General features: G+C 48.0%; 2 protein-coding genes across 2 annotated transcripts; both read left to right on the forward strand.

The window, feature by feature from the left end:
• The first annotated feature begins 1,280 nt into the window (after positions 1-1,280).
• On the forward strand, positions 1,281-3,629 carry LOC117060246 (C-C motif chemokine 4-like). The gene is made up of 3 exons (XM_033172450.1): positions 1,281-1,475; positions 2,753-2,867; positions 3,201-3,629. Exons 1-3 carry the CDS (start codon positions 1,391-1,393, stop codon positions 3,286-3,288), a joined length of 288 nt encoding a protein of 95 aa, XP_033028341.1. The 5' UTR covers positions 1,281-1,390; the 3' UTR covers positions 3,289-3,629.
• Positions 3,630-9,518: 5,889 nt separating this feature from the next.
• On the forward strand, positions 9,519-13,131 carry LOC117060399 (C-C motif chemokine 4-like). Its single transcript, XM_033172621.1, has 4 exons — positions 9,519-9,663; positions 10,540-10,596; positions 11,560-11,674; positions 12,941-13,131. Exons 1-4 carry the CDS (start codon positions 9,603-9,605, stop codon positions 13,074-13,076), a joined length of 369 nt encoding a protein of 122 aa, XP_033028512.1. The 5' UTR covers positions 9,519-9,602; the 3' UTR covers positions 13,077-13,131.
• The last annotated feature ends 9,523 nt before the right edge of the window (positions 13,132-22,654 follow it).

Raw genomic sequence — 22,654 nt, forward strand, 5'->3', positions numbered from 1 at the left:
TGATTATGCTGGGTGGGACTTATCTGCCTCCCCAATATTTTTTTTTCAAGTTGGCACTCCTGCTATGGCTGTTGACACGCAACAGACATTTAGAGCACACCACTCTCCGTGAATCCTGGGAACCGTAGTTTATTATGGGCGTTGCAAATTGTAGCTCTGCCAAGAGCAATCTACAGTTCCCGTGATTTGTGTGTGTGTGCTTTAAATGTATGCTGCATATGCCCAGCTTCTCACACTTCTAAAATGACACGGCCTCTCAGCCCAGCCTACTTCACAGGGTCGTTGTGAGGATAAAATAGGGAGGTGGTGATGAGGGAACCACGCATGCCACTGTGGTCTCTTTAGAGGGAATGTAATAATGGATAAAATTAAAATAATGGTATTTCCAGAGAAAAGCCAAACCTACACACTGCATGGTGGTCGTTCATGACTTATGTCAAAAGATAAACTCATGGCTGGCACAGGTTCCTACGAGTTATGATTTTACCTGGATTTGATCATCTTCCAGGACTTAGTACTGACTGCTCTGTTATGCTTCCATTCATGCATTGTGGAGAGTTGGACTAGATGACCCTTGGGGGTCCCCTCCAACTCTACAATTGTATGTTTCTATGATCCATGACCTTATTATTTGCAGCACTGTTTTTCTCTCTCTGCAATGACCATTTCTCCGCTCTCTGCGTCATGTTATGGGCCTTATGGTGCCAAACAGGCAAGGCATTGCTCGTTTCCGTCTCTCTCAAACATTTCTATTGTGATATGTAATAAAATTCGATCCGTGTGAAATCACAGAAAACGGTTCTCAGACTCTTCCTCCCAGCTGCATCCAGAAAAATCCCCTCCTAGAATTTGCAACTGGTTGCTCCTTTCTCTCTGGCTCTCTGGATGCAAAACGAATGCAAAAGCTCTGTTGGGGGGGGGGCGCTTGCTCAGGGTAGGGCCGCTTCTCCCCCGGATTGCACAAGTTTTTTCTTTTCTCTTTGCATCTGGTGCCTGACAAAGCTGACGCGGCACATTTTTCAGCAAAGGGAGAGTGCAGTGGGGTGTCCATCTACCCACCCCCACCCCGGTTTCACCAGCTCTTCTTCCTTCCTCTCGCGACCCTATGTTGGTGGTGCAATGTTTAAGTCACTTGAGCGGGGCGGTGCAGATGTAAAACATCTTCTTCAGAAACTTCCTCAGCTTTTTTGGCCTCCGCGATGGAGGTTCCCGCACCCCTTCGGGGTGACATCACCGCCGACGGGAAATTCCGCCGGCGATGCTCCCCCTCCTCGCCCGCCCAGTCCCCTGCTCCATAAAAGGAGGCAGGCTTCATGGAGGGAGCACCAGACACGGCAAGACCTTCCAGGAGAACCTCAACCAAGATCAGCCACTCAAGCCTCTCAGCAAAATGAATGCTTCTCAATCTCCACGTGCCTGGGCTGTGGCCGCCCTCCTGATACTGGCCCTCTGCCTCTCGGCCATCGCTGCTCCAGGTCAGTCTCAAGGCTCAGCATGGGGAATGGAGGGGCATTTGAGGCAAAGCGCGGGTCCTTCTCCCGGGGTGGGGTTTTGAGAGCCCGGGAGAAATGCACGCTCATCATCGTGGCCGCTGCTTGGGAAGCTGTCTCTGCTCTGGCTGGCGGTGGCTTTCTAGGGTTTCTGGGAGAGAGAGTCCTACCTGAAGATACCAAAGGGGGGTTGAGCCAAGCAGCCGCTCTACACCTCAGCTACAGCCCTTTCCAAATAGGAAGCTGCCCTATCAGACCACTGGTCCATCAAGCTCAGTGTTGCCTACACTGACTGGCAGCAGCTCTCCAGGGTTTCAGGCAGGGGGCAGCATGCACAGGTTTGCAGCCCCAGTCCAGGATTCTCTCCCTCTCCGCTTCCCAATCCTGCCCCGCATGAGCTCCTTCCAGAGGCAAGCTTCAGTCGCTTGGAATTCCATCCCCGCAGGGAGGGCGGTGTGGCAGTGGAGATGGCCTCTCTGCGCCCTTTGAACTCGGCCCTCTTGTTTTTATAAGGAGTTTTATTCGATTCCACATGGGCTGTTGGAGCTCCGCCACCATGTGCACAGCAGGGCGGAAGGGGGCTTAACCCCGCGACCCCGCGACAGGGGGAGGAATAGGTTAGAATAGCCTCTGTGCTTTGTGGGCATGTGCAGAGCTCCTCCTCATCACCACTGGATAACCTCCCGTTAAGGCGCTTCTGTTTTGCATGCAGAAGGTCCCAGGTTCTATTCCCAAGGGCATTTCCGGGTAGGGAGCTGGGGAGAAGACTCCCCCTCTGAAACCCTGGAAAGCTGCTGCCAGCTAGTGTAAGCAGTCTTGAGCTAAATGGACACAGAACATAAGAGCCTGCTGGATCAGGACAGTAGACCATCTAGTCCAGCATCCTTTTTTCACAGCGTCCAATCAGATGCATCTTCTGAGAAAACAGCAGGCAGGACCTGAGCACAAAAGCCCTCTCCCTTCCTGCGGTTTGGAGCAGCTGCTGTTCAGAAGCATTGCTGCCTCCAACTGTGGAGGCAGAGCATAGCCATCCTGGCTAGTAGCCATCAATAGCCCTCTCCTCCTCCATGAATTGGTCCACTCCTCTTTTAAAGCCACCATACTTAGTAGCCATCACTGCCTCCTAAGGGTGCATGTTCCTTAGTTCCACCTGATGCTTGCACCTTCCTATGTACATACTGGACTCAAGAGGAATTCCTGGCCAACGACTCTGCAGCAGAGTTTTGCTGGTTGCACTCAACCCTTTTTCCTTCCTCTTCCAGTGGGTTCCGACCCTCCAACTTCCTGCTGCTTCACCTACACGGCAAAGAAGATCCCCCGGAACTACATAGCTGACTATTATGAAACAAACAGCAGGTGCTCTCAGCCAGGTGTTGTGTAAGTATTAAAAAATAATTCTGCTCTGTTTGTAGCCTCCAGGCATGGGAAGGGGTTGGGGGGTCCAGCTTCCCCAAATATACCAACCCCGCTCTCTTTCTGCACATCTGTCAGAAGTCTAGCTGAGCCATCCAAGCCCACCCAAAAAATCATAAAATTGTAAAGTTGGAAGGGACAGCCAAGGCTCCCCCCTGCAATGCAGGAATCACAGCTAAAGAATCCCTGACAGACTATGATTTTATGATCCTACCTCAAGGGCAAGAGAGGGCTTGACAGGAAGGCAGAGACAGCCAGATGGGAGGCTGATTGTGTCTCTCCTTTGATTCCCTCCAGGTTCACCACAAAGAAAGGCCGGGAGATCTGTGCCAACCCTGCAGAGAAATGGGTCCAAGAATACATGGACCACTTCGAGCTGAACTGAGCATCAGTGCCGGAGCAACAGAAGCCATCATCCTTGGCTGGGTCGATGGGCATCCCAGGACTGCATCATTTCCTGCCAAGGGCATCTCAAGAACACCACTTGGCTGGTGGCTTTTTTCGTCGCCTTGAAGTCAAAACCTCAGGAACTTTCTATGATAATTTAAATTTATTTAAGGTATTTTATTTTCCTCAAAACCTAAGGGTCCACCCCTGCTAATTATTTTATTTATGTAACTTTGGAGGGAACACAAAGCAATCAACCTCTTTGCTATTTTTATACGTATGACTGTTTTAATATTACCACAGAATAAGAATTTCCACAATAAATGTTTTTTTCTACAAGTTCTGTTGTAAGCGGAGTGTTTATTCCTATCCACCCTGTTTGCAATCTGTGGTGTAAAAGAGGGTCGTCCTCTCTCTCTCTCTCTCTCTCTTTGGGCTCCCAGAATCCCAAGGCCAGCTGGGGTGGGGAACCAAATACATACGGCCCTCGATACCTCCCTCTCTGGCCCTCAGAACTCCCCACAGACTGCCACAACCTTTCACTAGCCCAGTTTCAAGCTTTCCTTGGGTGTTTTTGCCTGGCTGCAAATGTTTCCTTGAATGCTGATGATGCTTAGTTGTGCATCTGTGCAAAAAAAGAAAAAGAAAAAGAAGGATTAGATAGATTGCCGATAAATAGCAAAGGTAACATTGTTGGTCCATAAGAGTGGAGGGGAGGGATCCACTGGTGGGAATCCCTTTATTATAAACAAGAGGAGGGGGGATCTTTTGGATCAGTGACCGGTTACATAACAAGAAACAGAAAAGGAATAAATGGACAGTTTTATGAATGCAAAGAGGCAGAAAGTGGAGTCTTCCAAGGATCAGCATTGGGACCTGTCCTTTCTAACCTTAGGAGTGAGCAGTGAGGTGACCAAGTTTCCTGCTGATGCCAAATTGTTCAAGGTGGTTGAAGCAAAAAACTGACAGGCCCTTCCTCTGCCACTTTGACAGCATCTCCCAATGCTCCTCCCTCCGCCTCCATTGCCCTCACAGCAAGAAGCTCTTTCACCAACGGGCCATCCAGCACAAGCTCCTGCAACCTGTTCAGAACAGGTGGGTGGTTCTCCAGTCCTGGCACCCAGTGAAAAGTGGGCAGGTTCAGTGGAAGTGAGGCTGAGCCAGTGCAAAGAGAAACTGAACCGGAAGAGAAAACGGTCTCCTGAGGGGTTATTTCCATTGTTCAGGGAGAGGTTTTTCCCTTGGGCTCAGTCTGTTATTGGGTACTGTTGTGATCCTCCAGAAGATTTCTGAGATAATAATGGCACACTCACTGGCACCCCCTGCCATGTCCAAACACGACCCCTTCACAGAGTTGGGCAAAATAGAAATCTCCCTGGGACCTTGGTGGCTCTAGATAAGCCTACTCCTAAGAAGGACATAAGGAAAGCCTCCTGGATCAGGCCAATGGTCCATCTAGCCTAGCATGCTGCTCCAACTGTGGGTGCTTTTGTTCAAAGCATGGAGGTGCAGCAGTCTTGGCACAAATGGTCTCTTATCAACAAAGAAGATGCCACAGATTGCCTGCATGTTTAGATGTGCCCATATCCTGCCTCGGTATCTTGGGTATCAGGCCCTCCTTATCAGAAGGTTGCAAACTGATTTGCCTGCTGCAATTTCCTGAAGTTTCATAATCTCCCCTCTGCATTCTGGAGGCTGTAGACACAAGACAGACCCATTTCTTTGGTGACCCTGCGCCAAACCACCCCCTGCATGATTCCAAAAGGCATCTTTAGTTGGTGTCAAACCAGGCTTGGTTCTGTGCATCAATCTCAACCCATGGAGATTGGTATTGTGCTTTTTAACTTACAGTATTCATAAACAACCTGGATTCACAGGAGAGCAGTGAGGTGGCCAAATTTGCTGTTAATGCGGAATTGTTCAGGGAGGTTGAAACTGTTCCAAGCCACGTAACTCTCCAAGTGGTGAGAGAATCCAGGGGTCCCAGGCACTTTCCCAGGTTTAGATTCCTTGGAATGAGGGTCAGCTAGAGACTGTGGTGTCTTTGGGGCATATGGTTTTATTTACACATAGATACAAGTCGAGTATAAGATGTGGGGGTTCACAACATCAGTACCCCAACAGATCTTGCTTCTCCATGAGTTACAGCTTCAGATCCAGCACAGAGCTACCTGTCTCTGTGTCTCCAGCTTCCAGCCTGCTTCCAGCCCAGCTCACATTGTTCTCCTATCCAGCAGCTAGATGGGAAAGGGGGGAGGAAAGGCCCAACAAAACACTGACTGGGAAGGGAGGTGGGAGCATTTGGTCCTCTCTGGTCTTATCCACACATCTTCTTGTCCTGCTGCTTTTCCCTGGAGAAACCTGCTATTTAGTCTTCAATTGATGCAAATTGTAGGGATGTGTATAGAAACTGGGATAGGATATATTAGCTAGATATTATCCTTCCTTCCACATGTTTGTGAGTGTAGCAGAGCACATCTGTTTTGCAACAAAATTAGGAAGCTGTTGATTGAGCTGGTTACAGTCTTTTTGATGAAGCAATCCATAATGCCTTGGTGCAGCCTGGATTTTCCTGGTATTTCCCCCATTAATTGCCCTTAAAACAATATATATGGATGATGGAGTCTGAGTCTTTTGACCTCAGACTCAACAAAGTGTTATGTCTCTGTAGAAATGCAAAAATAGAAGACGCATGGTGCGACGGTACCCCTCTCAAATCCCCCGTTACTATTTATTTCTCTGTGGTGGCGTGCCGTGTACTCTTACACACCCACCCCACCTCTACTTTGAGGTCCGTCTAAACTGCCAACATTCCCCCCCCCTCCACTCGGGGTCCTGTAGTAACAAGGATACTCAGGGGCATAGCAAGGGGGTGAGGGGGGCAGGCCGCCCCGGGTTCCATAATGGAGGGGGTGACAAATTAGCAAGAAATATTTGAAAATGCCTCCTCCGAAGGTCTTATCTTACTACACTAGGGATTATATAGCTATATATGAAATTTCATGCATATCGGTTAATATCTTGACCCTCCTCCACCAAAATAGCTGTTCACTTGGCTGTTTTCCTCCGTCATGAAGGCTGAAATTTCAGTTCAGAGAATACTTTACTGTTCCCAACCCTAACCATGTGGAAAGCCATCTAATTAGACTTTGAGAGGTTTTTAGGAGGTAATTTAATTATTGTTTGATTTTATACCAATGTTATGTATCTGGTGTTAACCACCCTGAGCCCGACTTTGGCCGGGGAGGGTGGGATATAAATAAAAGGGTTTTTATTATTATTACTTGTTATTATTCCTTTGTAAGAAAATATGAAATAACGTGAAACCATTTTGGGGGGGGTCAATGGGGGGGGTTGACAAGAAATTTTCCGCACTGGGTACCACCTGGCCTTCCCATGCCTTGGGGAGGGGTGACAAAAAATTTTTTTGCCCCTGGGTACCAATTTACCTAGCTACGCCCCTGAGGATACTCCAATCCAGCTACCGTGGCCGGTTATAGGCTGGGCTCTGGGCTACTGGGATGTAAAGTCCTTTTGGCCTATAGTCCAGGGCTTCACTCACGTTTGATCCCCCCCTGCTACTGTTACCTCAGCTCACAGGGCAACTATGTGGCACTTCTAGGCTTTTAGTCCCTGCACCCCTCCTTAGTGTAACTCCAGGACCTAACTGTAAGTCTTTTGGTCCACTTCTCCGATTTCACCCTCTTTTGAGCCCTCCTAACTTGCTGGATCAAATAATCGACGATATCTCTTGGCACAGCAAGAACAAGGCTTTATTTTTCACCAAACATAACAGTCTTAATATTTCTTTTGTTTACAAGCTTAGTTACAATAGAGCATATCTTCCTTCAGTTGAACATCATTATTTCAAACCTAACCACCACTATCCTGGCCCCCACACCCTCTACCTTCCAGTCACCACTCTCCCTGCACCCATTCCTCCTCTCTCTACAGCTGCTCCCTCCTTTTAAAGTGCGGAATGGCCCGCCTCCCAACAGCGAACTGTCACTCTAACGCAGTGCAACTTAACTCTTAACTCCCTGGGGATACTCCGAAGCCCTTAACCTACACATGGTGATGGCAAGTGAACAAGACTGAGTAAGAGAGAGAGATGGGGAATTGATCTTCCCTTTTATACAAATTGCACCCATCTCTACCTGGCCACACCCAGGGGGAGGTGGCTCCCACAGGGTTGACAGCAAGTCCTCCCTATTGGATCCACATTTCACTGAATGCCCATTCTAGCAAACAGGAAATGTTGGACTTGGCTGCTCTTTCTGGATACCCCACACAAATGACAATCTGGGTTTTCTCCAGATGGACATTTGCCCCAATTTAGAGCTAAAGAGCAGGTTTTTGCATATTTCAAAGGAGAAACACCTACCCAACACCCTCCCACCTGCATCCTGGACCAGCTGGTGTTTCTGCAGCCCCTTCAAAGGTAGCTTCACATGGATCACATTGCAACAGCCCAAACAAGGGCCTCATCTGGGTCAAATCTGGCTTACCCAGGACCTGGTGCTGTTCATGAACCAGAAAATACTGAGCAAAGCCCCTTGACCCCAGGCAGACCTGCTGAGTCCTGAACTGTGAACCACTAAGAAAGTTCCACCACTCCCTTGGACATGTATAGAGTTCCCCTTCAGGTCCTGCAGCATGGAATGGGATCACTACCACAGGACCAGTTCACTTTTCTCTCCAAGGAGGCTTCTCGTCCACTCTGCTTGAAGCCGCTTCATTTTATGGAATTTCTGGTTCTGCGGTTGCTCCAGTTTGTCAAGCAGCTGGCCTCACTGCCACTCAGCTTTCTCCAGCTGCCAGCTCGGCTGGTCCTTCTTTTGCTGGATTTGCTGCTGGAGCATCAACTTGAACTGCTCAAGGAGTGCTGCTGCTTCTCCCACCATCTTCACCCAGCCACACCTCGCTCACAGGTCCTCCTCCAGGAAACCCAAAACCCACTTCTGACACCCCCAATCTTTAGGGGTTCCAGGTGCAGACCCTCCAAGTGGCCCTATTTGCCAGGGCAGACCTGGGTGTACAGAAGCCATCCCAGCTTCTGATTTATTCCCAGAATGTCCTGCTTTTCCTTAGGACATCCCTATTTTCATTGCTGAAATGTTGGGGGGTATGGAGTTATGTGACCCTGGAGCCCAGGAGATAAGTAACTCTCAACCTAAGTTTTTAATGTTCAATGTTTTATTTTGTTTTTTATGTTGGAAACCTCCTAGAGTGGCTGGGGCAACCCAGTCAGGTGGGTGGGGTATAAATAATATTATTATTATTATTATTATTATTATTATTATTATTATTATTATTAGTTGGAGGGTATACAGGTGCTTACCATCAGGGCCACTTCACAATTGGGTGCTACTCTAATCCTTCAGAGAAAAGTGATGGGGGTCATGGCATGCACTCAGGTATTTCCTCAGCTGGTGGGGACCTCATAGGATCAGTTTCACTTTGGCAGGGAGAGTGCAAAGCCAGGCGTGGAAAACAAAGTGGGGGGAAATGGAGGTCCAGTTGGGCCTTTGGTGGCTCTAGAAGACAGGAGCCTGCATGGAGGGTTGGGTATCTCCACATTGGACATGGAGTACTATTAGAAAGCTCCCAGAAAAAAACCAGCGCCTGGAGTCATGTCACTCTCCCTTGTGTGTAGCCAGGTTGCCACACTTCCATGACCCTAACATGGCCTGATCCTTCTCTGGACCTCGTTCCAACTGTCCTATGTTTGCCATCACAGGGCCTCAGCCCTCCCCTGATGCTTTGGAAGCATCTCAGTTGTTTATCTAGAAATGGGCTTGGCCCAATAAAGGACTCTTATCGGCCCCCGTATCAATCGAAAGATGCCACGGATGATGGACCTCGTGATATGTCCACCTCCTGCCTTGGTATCTTGGGCGTCAACCCCTCACTATCTCCCTTGCTTTTGGGTGGAGCGGAAACTGTCTAGAAACATCTCCTATAAACAAGAGACCAGGAGGAGTGTCAGTGGCCAGGGAAGGAGTCTGGAAGGGCACTGAGTCCTCTTTCCATCTAACTGATCAAAAGATGCCACAGATGATGGGCCTCAGATATATTCGCATCCTGCCTCTGTATCTCGGGCATCAGCCTCTTGCTATCTCTATTGCTTTCAAGGGTGGGGGAACTTTTCTGAAGTTATCTGCCCTGTGACATCCTCTCCAGATTTTGCAATCACGGTTGTTTTGTGGCTAGAATCACCTATAAGAAGAGACCAGGGGAGCTTCAGGGTACTGAACATCAAGGCATCCAAGGAAGGACAGACCCCAGATCTTCTCTCCATCTCCACCTGCCATGAAGCTGTTTCTAGTTGCCCTCCCCTTTCTCCTTCTCGTTCTGGCTGCTGCTAGCCCACGTGAGTCTGCCCTTCTCATATGTGTTTTTTTATTTAGGAGATTTGTACCCACTTTTCTCTGATTCTCACAACAGCAATGTAATAACTATTATTATTATTTCTTACATTTCTTAGTCGCTTTATACAAAAAAAAAGTCTTACAGCAATTTAACAATATAAAACGAAGCCCAATGAGATCAGATGGAACCAGTTAAAAATTGAGGGTGGGGACCATAGATAAGTATAATATTTAGAAAGGACATAATCATTTATTTTAAACGCAGCATGGAAAACCTTCAGTCTTCTGGTGGATGGAGACAGAGGAGGCTTCCTTATGGCTCTGCAGACGAGCCAATAAAGTCTCTCCAGGAATCAGCTTCCTCCCCTGTGGCAGTAGATAAGCAGAACAAAGGAAATGAGCCTTCTTACCAGAAACTTTAATCATCACAGCGAGAGAACAAAGAACCCATATCCTAGAATGGCGGTGCTCCCAATTAGGGATTCTACCCCCTTCTGTTCCTATTAATCTACGCTACTTCTACATCTTGCAATCTGAGCTTGTACCCTCTGTGCTTTCTGTTCTACCACTTTCTGAGCTCTCCATGACTTTGGAAAAGGGGGGTGAATGCTATCCAGAGACTGTGAATCTGTTAACCCTCTCTCTTCCAGTGTTTCTTCTCTTGGCTGTTCCCCATCCAGTATTTCCCAGCTTCTGCCATCTGAACTATGTCCCTCTGCAAACCACTGTTCCAAATCTATACTGTCCTCCTGCTCCTGGGAAGATTCAGGATCCGGAGCAGGAGCAGGGGGAGGGGAGGGGGAGGCTCCCACCATTCCTCCTCAGTGCAACCCTCCTCAGCACAGTCCCCTGACACTCCATTCCTTTCTCCCTTTCAGGTGAATACGCTGAGGAGTTCAAGATCCATGATAAGTCTGTTCCAAGTGGTGGTCTTGGTAAGTCCTCCTTTCGAGGTGTCCACAACAGTCACGTGGTGCCAGGGTCATGTGGATGGTTGCTTTTGTGCCTCATTCAAAAGGCAGCAGAGCTTCTCCCATGAGAGCTACTGGGACATAGCCCTATCAAGCAGATTGTCAGGCAACTTGCAAACCCACCCCTCCAAAAGAAGTCTGAGGTCCACACCATTTTGCCTCTTTCCCCAAAACCTGGAAGATATTCTCCCTAATTGTGGATGTAAGAGGCTGATTGTGATTACTCCCTGATGTGAGACACTCTGCACATGATCAAAGGTTGTTACTTCACACTTGCAGAATTTAGCCATCCATTGAAAATGCGTTCTGATGTGCCCTGGATCAAATGAAACAATCATTTTTTTAATCCTTTGGAATCATGGGTTTTAATTTAGAGGGGATAGGTGCTGCAGATAATGAAAATCTGATTTTTGTTTGGGGATTGCAAATATTCCATGGTGGGGTTTTCCCCCTTGTATTTTTAAAACATTGTGTATTTGTTTAATTTTTTGGACAGGGCATGTGGAGGTGCAATCAGGACTTGACTTCATCCTAGTCATGCAAAACTCAGAGGTTTCTACACACACACACACACACACACACACACACACACACTTGCATGTGCATACACATATGCACACACAGGTTCTCTCTACCCAGAAATGAAGGTGCACATTCCAGACAGGTTCTGCCACTTGAGCAGTAGGGAGGGGGCACAGAGTGGTCTTGGTGAAGGGGGGGATATCAGCTGCCCTGGGGGCGGGAATTAAAAGCCCTGGGGACCACATTCAGAGTTTCTCCATGGTTGCTTTTAAATGCAAGGGCCTCCACACAGAGACAAGGATGTGTATGTTGGGATGTTTGATGTGGAAAATGTAAAAAAAACAAAAAAAATGCTAATAAATTTAGTAAATTAACAACAGAACTTACTTATACCACTTCTTACAGTTAGGATGGATCCCTCACCTCTCTGCTGTACAGATTATTCCAAGAAGATATTCCCAAGGGATAAGGTGAAGGATTATTTCTACACCAGCAGCGACTGTCGTCTGCGTTCTGTAGTGTAAGTTTCCGCATCAGGGCAAAAACCAAGAGGCCAGCTGCATAACATGTTTCAAAGGGTAGAAGGTGAAACAAGGTGATGAAGTGAGGCTTACCGTATTTTTTCGCTCCATAAGACGCACTTTTTTCCTCCTAAAAAGTAAGGGGAAATATCTGCGCGTCTTATGGAGCGAATGGTGGTCCCTGGAGCTGAATTGCCCAGGGGCAAAAAGAGGATCGTGCTTTTTATTTTACAAAGAGAAAAGGGGGTGTTGAAAGGACCCCACTCAGCAGCTGATCAGCAAGAGATTGGGAGAGAGATAAGAGTCCCCGGCTGCCTTTCAGCCCCGCCCTCCTTTGTTGAATGTGCTGCAGAGGGAGGTTGTTTGTTTCCCCAGCAACATGTGACTGGCTGATTAGATTATCTGTCTGGAAACTGTAGAAAAGGCTCCCTTTCCTTTAGAAGCTGCAGAAATGTGAGTTCAACCCCATAAAAATGGGGCTTTTTTCCTCTTTGCTTTTCCCCTTTTGGAAAAGGAGCTGCAAAACTTTTAGCTGATCCTCAAAAAACCAGGGCTTTTCCCTTTGCAAAAAACGCTGCAAAACCTTTAGCTGATCCTCAAAAAAAACAGGGCTTTTAGAGGAGGAAAACCAGAAAAAAAAATTTTTTTCCTTGTTTCCTCCTCTAAAAATGAGGTGCGCCCTATGGTCCGGTGCGCCCTATGGAGTGAAAAATATGGTAAGCACTTGGGGGGCGGATTGAGAAAATCATGAGAGTAGATCACAGAAAAATGGAGAAATTGTCACCCAGGAGCAGAGATTGGCTGTGTCTATTTTCCAGTCTTAAATTCAGTTCAGCATTTCTGCAGAGGCTTACATTTTTATTGTGCATTTGGCTACTAATCTATGCATTTTTGCAAGCAACTGCCACCACCCCCACTGCCACTGCCAACAGGTTGCATTTTTGTACATTGTTGCTCACACTTTTGCATTGCAGTTGCAGTTTGGGGCTCCAGCATGCAGAGAAGGGTGGATTTTGAAGGCGAGCTGTGTTTTGGTGGGAATCAGAGGAATGAAAATATACACCGTCACGTGATAGACAACAATCACATGACTGCAGACACGGGGAATGAATCTGCAACAGGATAAACCTGGTGCCTTTTGATGTGAGAGGTGGGCTGCCTGCCCTTTTCTCTAGACCCAAGAGAAGTGGGGTCCTCAGGCTAGTGGAGAATTAAAAGGCACATTCAGTGACACATGGTGAATGTCTTGTTTCTTTCTCTGACAGGTTTGTATTCAAGAATGGAAAATCAGGCTGTGCTAATCCAAATGCCCAGTGGGCCAAGGATCTTATAGAATACATTGACAGCATTAAGAATTCCACCAGCTCGAACTCCACAACTGTGCCTACCCCAAGCGCATAGCCCACATTAGTAAAATGCACTTGGAACCACAGCAACTGCCTCGCCTCTTCGCTGAACCTCTTCTCTCACTCTCTCACCCTCCTCCCTCCCTCCCTCCTTCCCTCTCTCCCCACTCATATTCTGGCCCCTTGATGGCTGAAGAGAGTCTTCTTTCAAGGCACTCTGTTGTTATCAAGGCAGTGATCTATGAGCAGCCAGCCTGCCTTATGGGAAAGGGTCTCCCAGAAAGTGGTTCCTGAAGTCATCAGGTGCCCCTTTCATAGCTACGTTAATCAACACTGTTTGGCAGGTTCTGTTCAAGCAACCAAGCATCTGTTTCCAAGCAGCTTTGCAAAACGATATTTTCCAGTCTGCAACTGTGGGACGAATCCATTTTGCCGGGGCTTTTAAGGAAATTCCCAAAGCAGGATTTAAATCTCACCTTGGGAATCACACCACAGCAAATGTTTCATTTTGAGTTGACTTGTCAGAACCAAAAACATTGGCTCCAAAAATTGCCAAGATAAGCAATTCATTGATCACCAAAGAGCTCTCAGGACAAAGATTTTACCATTGGTGCATGAGTTTAAGGGGTTTATCTCTTCAACCCAGGCTCAGACTTCTCCCTCAGAAATGCAGTTCTGTCAGCAGAGGCCAGGGGTGGGGGGAATCCCACGCACCCTACCAAAAACAATTCCCAGATTCCAGTTTCCTTCTGAAATCTCATGCAGCTGATTTTTAGGCTCTGTGTGTTCTTATTAAAGATGTATCTAAATTCAATTCTTTGCCCTTTTCCACGTGCTAATCCACACATTTAGTTAGCATCATTTCTGAATTCTTTGCTCTCTGCTTGAGAGGCAACTTTAAGCACACTGATTTCTGCTTGTGTTGTTGTTAGGTGTTGCTTATCGGAGTATGTCTGCAGATGGGCCAGTCTGCAATTCTGCTGTTGGCTTCTGGAAATAAAGATGCAATTTGGGTTCCTCTCTGTCTTTTGCGAGTCTTTCTTCTCTCGAGGGGGGGAGGGGGTGAAGCAGATCCAGACAGTCTGATATCAGCTTTAGAAGGGGAGAGAGATGACAGGCATTTTTGCAACCTCAGCCCACAGGGAACAAGGTGGTCATGATTCCCAAGGCTGCCTCTTGGTTAAGCTGGTTGGGTGGCAATATCTGGGATTTAGGCTCCTTTCCATGAAGACTTGATTCAGGTGGATGGCAAGGGAGGAAGATCTACTCCAGTTCCCCTTTGTGTAGAGCCATCATCAAGAATGATGGGGGCATCTGTGCTGACCCCAATGAACAATGGACCCAGGACTGCATCCACCATCTCCCCGCACCCAGTGGCAAACCTTGGGGTCTCAAATTTCAGCAGCGCCCTGTGCAACACCAAAAATTCAGCACCCCGCGCAGCCTCTCACCTTCCACTCTACATCATAGTTGCAGTGCCCCCTGCTCTGCACCCAGTGTGACCAAACCGGTTGCACTCCCCTAAATCTGACTCTGCTCCACCATCTCTTTGGATCCCCACCAAAAGCCAGCCAGGCCTCTGCATCTCTCTCGGCATAAATTCCAGACAAGCAATAATCAATGTACTGTACTATAAAATAAGTAAGACATTATTGTAGATGAGAAAAATTAAAATTATTATTTTTTCTTACGTGCACTGATAATAGTCATTGTTTGGATAGGGGGGCTTTTATCCATTTCTGCAGTCACACAATCAGTCAATCAATCAGTAGCTGAACTGGGTTCCACACAGTCACAGAAACAAGTCGCAAAAACGAAGTCACAAGATACAGTCACAAAAACAAAGTCACAAGCCACAGACACAACTCAGTCCCATAAAATGAAGAACAAAGCACAATAAAAAACAACAACCACACACAAAAAACCACAAAAAAGCAAAAACAAAAGCTCCAAATGTCACCTCTGTGTTATGTGGGTGCTCGGGACTCAACAGCTGACAGACTCAACAGGAAGCCTCTGATTATCAGCGGGGGACTCAATTTACAAATGGAACACAGGAACTTGTTCCGCTTCCAAGGAAAACTTCACAAACCAGAACACCTGCTTCTGGGTTTGTAGTGTTCTATTGTATTTCCAAGTTGTTCATAAACTAAGCTGTTCTAAAACCAAGGTACCACTGTACAATACTGTATTGGAAAGTGAGAGGAAACAGTATGATACATGGTATCTGCTTATTGCTACAACCCTGTTTCTCCTAAAATAAGACATAGCCATAAAATAAGCCATAGCAGGATTTCTATGCATTTGCGAAATATAAGCCGTTCCCCAAAAATAAGCCATACCCCGAAAATAAGCCATAGTGACGTGGTACCTCCCATTAAAACAGCCTGGGGAGGTGTGGCTATGCAGCGTACCGATGCGACACGGTTAAAATAAGACATCCCCTGAAAATAAGCCATACTGTGTTTTTTTGAGCAAAAAAAAAAATATAACACAGTGTCTTATTTTAGGAGAAACACGGAAGTTTATACAGGCTTTTCTGAGCCATTTTGCTGTTGTATATGTATGGTGCTTGTGTAAATGATCCTGGGGACCTGAGAGTCTTGGGGTGTCGTTTAAATGCCCCCCCCACATCCCAGGTTTTAACACTGTGCACAGCTTCGATGCACTGAGATAGCCAACCAGGAAAATTCTTTAACAGACTTCCTAACACAACTTGCCCAAGGTGGGCAAAATGGAGATCCAGGTGAGCCTAGTGTGGATCCAGAAGACAAGAGCTTGCCTGGAGTCCCTCTGCCAGCACTGGGGGTGGGTAGGTGGGAGTCTCCACATGGGACACAGAGGGCTCTTGGGTGCTATCAGAACCCATCCAAGAACAGGAGTCCTTAAGTCATGGCACCCTCCATTGCACCCACAGCCCAGTTGCTACCCATCCGTCACCCTAAAAAGGCCTGATCCTTCCCTGAACCTTGTTCCAGCTCCTTTACATTTGTGCTCACAAGGCCTCAGCCCTCCCCTGAGACCATGGAAGCACCCAGGCTGTTTACACAGAAATGGACGTGTCGCACGAAAGGGCTCTTATCAACCCCCTTATCGATCAAAATATGCCACAGGTGATGGCCCTCTTGATACGTCCACATCCTGCCTCCGTATCTCGGGCATCAACCCCTCACTATTTCCCTTGATTGGGGTAGAGTGGAAACTTTTCTGAAGTCATTCTAGAAACATCGCCTATAAAAAAGAGACCAGGGGGAGCATCAGGGCTACTGAGTGTCAAAGCAGCCAAGGAAAGAGTCTGGAAGGGCCCCAATCCTCTCTTCATCTCTGCCTGTCATGAATCTCTCTCCGGCTGCCCTCGCCTTCCTCCTCTTCATGGCCAGCTTTGCCCTGGCCACTGCTTGCCCACGTGAGTTTATTATCTTTCTCTTCTCAGATGCATTTTTTAATTTAAGGGATATATAGGTGCTTTCAATTGATTTTTAAGACAGCGATAGGGCCGGCTGACCCATGAAGCAGAGTGAGGCAACCACCTCAGGTGGCAGGATCCACAGGGGCAGCAGATCCGACCTCCAAGGAATGCATTGTCCACTGCCTCTGCTGCTGCCACCACTGCAGTGGCAGCAAAAGCTGCGGCTTGCTCTTTAGATGCCAGATTTGCCCATTCTTTGGCAACTCCTGCCCCATGCCGCTGCTGCTGCAGCCTCTTGGAGGGGACCAGTGGCAAGATCACAGAGATTTCCAGGTGTAGAGCGGCAGCTGCAGTGGTGGCCGATGAAGAGGCATTTAGCTTACCCATGAAACGGTGCCACAGATGAGCCTCATGTGGAAACCAGACCCTTGTCTTGCTCAGTAAAAAAATCCACCACAAAGTATGCCTCCCCCAAACCATGGGCTAGCAACAAAAGTTTCATGGGTCAAGATTCCCATATCCATGGCTGTGGGAGGTGGACAGTTCACGAGGGATGCAAACCCATAATGGCCCTCCATTCCTTTCTCCCTTTCAGGTGTGGAATCCAAGAAGACACAAGGTGAGAAAAAGTATCCTCGTAAGTCTTCCTTGTCTCCCTCTCCTCTACCTTATTCAAAGAGGTCAATAATCTGATAATGCTGATATTCTTTATTTGGGCTTGTTTATTCTAACCCACTTGCAACTGTACTAATTCTATGTGCCTTTATATGGTTTTGCTTTTCAGCCGTTATTTTTCACCTGTTGCTATAATTGTTCTCTCTGTTTTATACACAAAATGGAAGAAGCATTTCCAAAATTGTAACAAACCTTACCCAGATGGGGAACTGGTGGTCAGACTCACATGGATGCTTCCTTCCTTACTCTCTGTCCTGAAGATGAAATTCCACCACGCACGATGACTATACTAAAAATTGTGTAGAAATGGCACGTGATTTTGCTAGTTGAGGCTATCCACAACAAGTGATAAGAACAGCACAGATTAGAGAACACAACATGCCTCGCCATACCCTTTTTGAAAAAAGATCTAAAGTAGAGGACAACCATCTGACCCGGGTTCTAGACTATGCCCCATTATCCAATTCAATTGCTAAGACAATCCGGAAACATTGGCACCTCATACAGGACGTACCAGGTTGCACTTCTATACCTCCACAGATAAGTTTCCATAGAACCAGGAACATCAAAGACACGCAGACATGATTGATAAGAAGCAGCCTCCATGTTGTGATATAAAGGGGCACTTTAAATGTGGAAGATGTGCAGCGTGCAGTTTGACGATCGAGACCAAAGAATTTATTATACCTGGAACCAACAGCACTATCAAACTTGAAGCATTTACAAACTGCAATTCCCGTGGGGTAGTATATGTGATTCAGTATACTTGCGGCCTATGGTATGTGGGCAGTACTACTAGGACAGTTAAAATCAGGATACTAGAGCATAAGAATCGCATTTTGAATAAGATTATAGAAGCACCTCTTACATCTCACTTTTTAGACGCTAAACATAAGGCAACAGATTTCAGGTGGTTTGTCATTTACAAACATAAGACTCAAGAGGCAAACACAGACATCTTAAGAAAGAAACTAAAGGGACTCCTGACCATTAGGTCCAGTTGCGGACGACTCTGGGGTTGTGGCGCTCATCTCGCTTTACTGGCCGAGGGAGCCGGCGTACAGCTTCCGGGTCATGTGTCCAGCATCACTAAGCCACTTCTGGCGAACCAGAGCAGCGCACGGAAACCCACTGGAGCGGTACCTATTTATCTATTTGCACTTTGACGTGCTTTCAAACTGCTAGGTTGGCAGGAGCAGGGACTGAGCAACAGGAGCTCACCCCGTCACGGGGATTCGCACCACCAACCTTCTGATTGGCAAGCCCTAGGCTCTGTGGCCATAATTCTCAAAATGACCAAAGTGAGTCTGTCTGCCCAGACTGGTCAGTGGATCTCCTCAGCAGGAGAAGAAACAGACTAGAGGCAAACCTATGGGCATTTCCTCTTCTTATTTTTTGTAATGAGATTTTTATAATGCTGCCCCAGGATCTGGACCAAGGAGGAGAGGGCTATCAATGGCCACAAGCCATGGTGGCAACGCTCTGCCTCTGTGGTTGGAGACAGCAACACTTCTGAAGACAAGTTGATGGAACCCACAGGAAGGGAGTGTGCTCAGGTCCTGTTTGTGGGCTTCCCATTGGGAGCATCTGGTTGGCCATTGTGAGAACAGGATGCTGCACTAGATGGGCCACTGGCCTGTTGCAGCAAGGCGCTTCTGATGTTCTTATGGAACTCCTTCCCACTGGAGGCAATGATGGCCACCCATGTGGAGGACTTTAAAAGAGTGTTAGATCAATTCATGGAGGATAGTATGGCTGCTCTTATATTCTTAAGGGGGAGCAGAGTGAAGGAGGGGTGGTCCCCTCCTAAAGGGTTTGCTAGGGAGGAGAGCAGGCCCCCACTGCAACCCTCCCCAAGGCACCTCTGCTGGCCAGAGAGAGAGTCCCAGATTCACACCCCAGCATCCCCAGGTAGGGCTGGGAATGCCCCACATCTGAAACCACACCAAGCCACTGCCAGTCACTGCAGACCATGGTGAGCTAGATGGGTTGACTTGCTGAAAGGTAGCTTCTTATGTGCCTGTTAAATCAGCCCTCTAAGATTTCAGTACTCATGACTGTGGATAGTTTTAGGGAAAGGACAGTAACTCAGTGCCAGAGCATCTGCTTTGAATGCAGGTCTCGTGTTCAATCCCCAGCCGCATCTCTAGTTTAGGCTGGTAACATCCCCTGCATGAAATCCCAAACAGCTGCTGCTGCCAGTCTGTGTAGACAATATTGGCTTTGATGGACCAATGGTCTGGCTCGGTTTAAGGTAGCTTCCTATATTTAATAACAGTCCTTGATTCAGAATCCTTGGGACTAGAATCTTGCTTTGGGGGAAGAAGCTCAATGACAGAGCAACTGCCTTGAATGCAGAAGGTCTCAGGTCCAACCCCCTGTGGAGTCAAATCAAGACCGCAGGAAGCAGAAGACATTCATTCACTCCCTTCCGCTCTTCTTTCCCACAGACTCAGGCTACTGCTGTCAGAGATATGTTATGAGACCCATACCACTCAGATTCCTGGTGTCCTACGACTATGCAAACAGCAGGTGCCCCCTGCCAGCTGTCATGTAAGTATGAAAAACTTTGAAAACAATTTGTGGGTGATCAGCCAAGCTACAAACTATTAGCAATAGCTGCAGAGGCCATAGCTCGTTTGCAATTCCATACCAGATCAGGGGGCTCCAGGACTGCTCTTTGCATGGAAGGGGGGGGACACTCCTATTTTTTTGCAAAAAGGGTGACTGTAGCATAGCGTGGGTGTCCCTGGGGCAGGCAAGCCGCTGATGCTGCCAGACCACCCGCCCCATGAGAGCCAAGTGGGGCTGTGCTGCACCGCCTGCCTGTCCATGCAGGGGGGAAACCAGCCAGCCGACACAGGCCTTGGTGGGCGAATCCCCCCAATGCCCACATTGAGGAGCACCAGGCAAGGCTGTGCTAGACTCTCCCCTTGCCCACCTCCCTCCAACTGTGCCCACACACCGTGGGCCTGGGCTGCTATGCCACCTTCACCAGGGTGGGGGTCCCTGTGCCTGCATGGGGGCTCCTAGTTGCACCCCCTCATAATTTTGCACCTGGGGCCACAGCCCCCCTGCCCACCCCACATTATGCCACTTAAGGGAGCCTCCCCCTCCCTTTGTCACAGTTCAAACAGTGGGCACTGCCAGAGCAGGAAGAGGGGGCAAAAGGTTAGAACAGAAGGACATTAGAACATCAAAGGAGCCTGCTGGATCAGGCCAGTGGCCCGTCTAGTCCAGCATCCTGTTCTCACAGTGGCCAAACAGATGCTTGTGGGAAATCTGCAAGCAGGACCCCAGCACAAGAGCCCTCTCTCCTCCTGTGTTTCCAGCAGAAGCATTGCTGCCTCCGACTGTGAGGCAGAGCACAGCCATCCTGGCTAGTAGCCTTTGATAGCCCTCTCCTCCAGTTCCTATTCCTCATGTCATGTTCTTAGTCTGAGTTTATATTTCATGGGGTTATAGGTAGCTTCCTTTCCTTGGTGCCTGATCGGTGCAAATGCAACACCACCGCCAAACCTCCTGGGTGACTGTCAGGCGACCTTGAACCTCTCTGTCCTGGAAGTGAACTGCTGGCCTTAGGGAAGCCTCAGCCCCCAACCCCACCTGAGATGCAAGTGGGAGAGCGAGTCAACAGCTTCCCAGGGGAGGGAGAGGCTCTGGAAGGTGAATGCCAGGGGTGCCCTCCTCTTCCCCCCCCCCAGGCCAAAGCTGGGATGCTCTCAAGGCAGAGCATTGCCTTTCTCCGTGTAGCTCTGGGACAGAGCACCTGTTTGCCTGCAGATGGTCCTAGGTACAGTCCCAGATGGGGCTGGAATATAGTCCTTCCCGAAACTTTAGAGAGCCACTGCTGCCAGTCAGTGTAGACAGCGCAGAGCTAGATGAACCAATTGGTCTGACTCAGTATGTGTCCGCTTCTGATGCTCTGGCTGGCTGGGCACTAAACAGGCATGTCTCCCTTTGCAGATTTACCATGAAAGCGAATAAGCAGCTGTGTGCAGATCCACATGCCATGTGGACCCAGCAACGGATCCGAAGCCTCTCCCAAACATTGACAAAACCCAGCAAGGAATGAGGAAACCAAGTGCCTGAAAGCTTTGCTGCGTGTGGAACATGCACGGCCACCCACACCCGCCCATGTGACACAGTTGCTCTTTAATGTATTTTTATTTAGATTACATATGTCAGCATATTTTAAGCAGTTGCCTATTTTTGTATTATTGTTTTCCTCAAGGGAAGTGAGATGGCCTAAAGGTTCTTTCTGTAAAGCATCACCACAAAGACCTTTCATGTGAATAAATCTCAGGGCAAAAATGGAATCCTTCTGGGCCTCAGACTGGTTCATTCTGGTTCATCGGTCCGTCCGTCCCCCCGCCACATCCCGCTCGCAAGGGTTCAGCATCATTCTGTAGCTTAATTGGGGAGGAGGAAGGGGAGGCAAAAAAAAGCAGCTCATTGGTTTCCTCTGAGTTTCTCATTCTTTCCAACTTGGAAGTTCCATTTTCCACATTTCTGCATCAATTTTTCTTTTAAAAGCCTGCGCAAAAACCCACATGAATTTCCACATACAGTGGTACCTCGGGTTATGTTACCTTCGGGTAACATAATTCCGAGTTACGAACACGGCAAACCCGGAAGTGTATACTTCCGGGTTTCGCGCATGCGTAGAAGTGCTCTATCACACCGCGCGCATGCAAGAAGCAGCACCTCCGGATACGGACTTTTCAGGGTTAGTATGGACCCCCGGGATGAATTAAGTTCGTATCCAGAGGGTCCACTGTATATTTCCCCAGGTGAGGCAGAAAGGGCACCCATTTGCCCAGAAGGCACCATCACTTTGCCCAGAGGGCACCATCACCATCACTTTTGGCAGCCCTGAAGGCAGCCCTGTTCTGAAGGCAGACCTGCTTAGGGAAGTTTTTAATGGCTGATGTTTTAAGGTATTTTTAATCTTTTCTTGGAAGCCGCTCAGAGGGAAACCCAGCCAGATGGGTGGGGTAGAAATAAATTATTATTATTATTATTATTATTATTATTATTATTATTATTATTATACACAAATGGCAGTGCTCAGTTGGCAACTATGGCCATTCTCTCACAAAGAAACTTGCCAGACTAGTTCAACAATGGGATCCTCCATTAGATGTTAACCCCCGCCGGATCCAGGATCCCAGGAATTAGAAGGGACTCAGGCATGATACAGACTCAACCCCCTCCCCCCACGAACTCACAACAGTACTTTTGTCTAGTTAAACAATCCCAAAGGAGGCAGTGACAGCTACCAACCCTGTTGACTTTAAAAGGCAATTGGACAGATTCATGGAGGAGAGGGCTATCGATGGCTACCTGCCATGATGGCTCTGCTCTGCCTCTATGATCAGAGGCAGCAGTGCTTCCGAATACCAGTTGCTGGAAACCACAGGAGGGGAGAGGGCTCTTGTGCTGGAATCCTGCCTGTGGGGCTCCCACAATGGACATTGGGGTCAGCCACCATGAGGTCAGGATGCTGATCTAGACCAGCTATTGGCCTGATCCAGTTACACAGCTCT

The sequence above is a fragment of the Lacerta agilis genome, chromosome 15 (assembly GCF_009819535.1).
Source record: "Lacerta agilis isolate rLacAgi1 chromosome 15, rLacAgi1.pri, whole genome shotgun sequence".
Lineage (NCBI taxonomy): Eukaryota > Metazoa > Chordata > Lepidosauria > Squamata > Lacertidae > Lacerta > Lacerta agilis.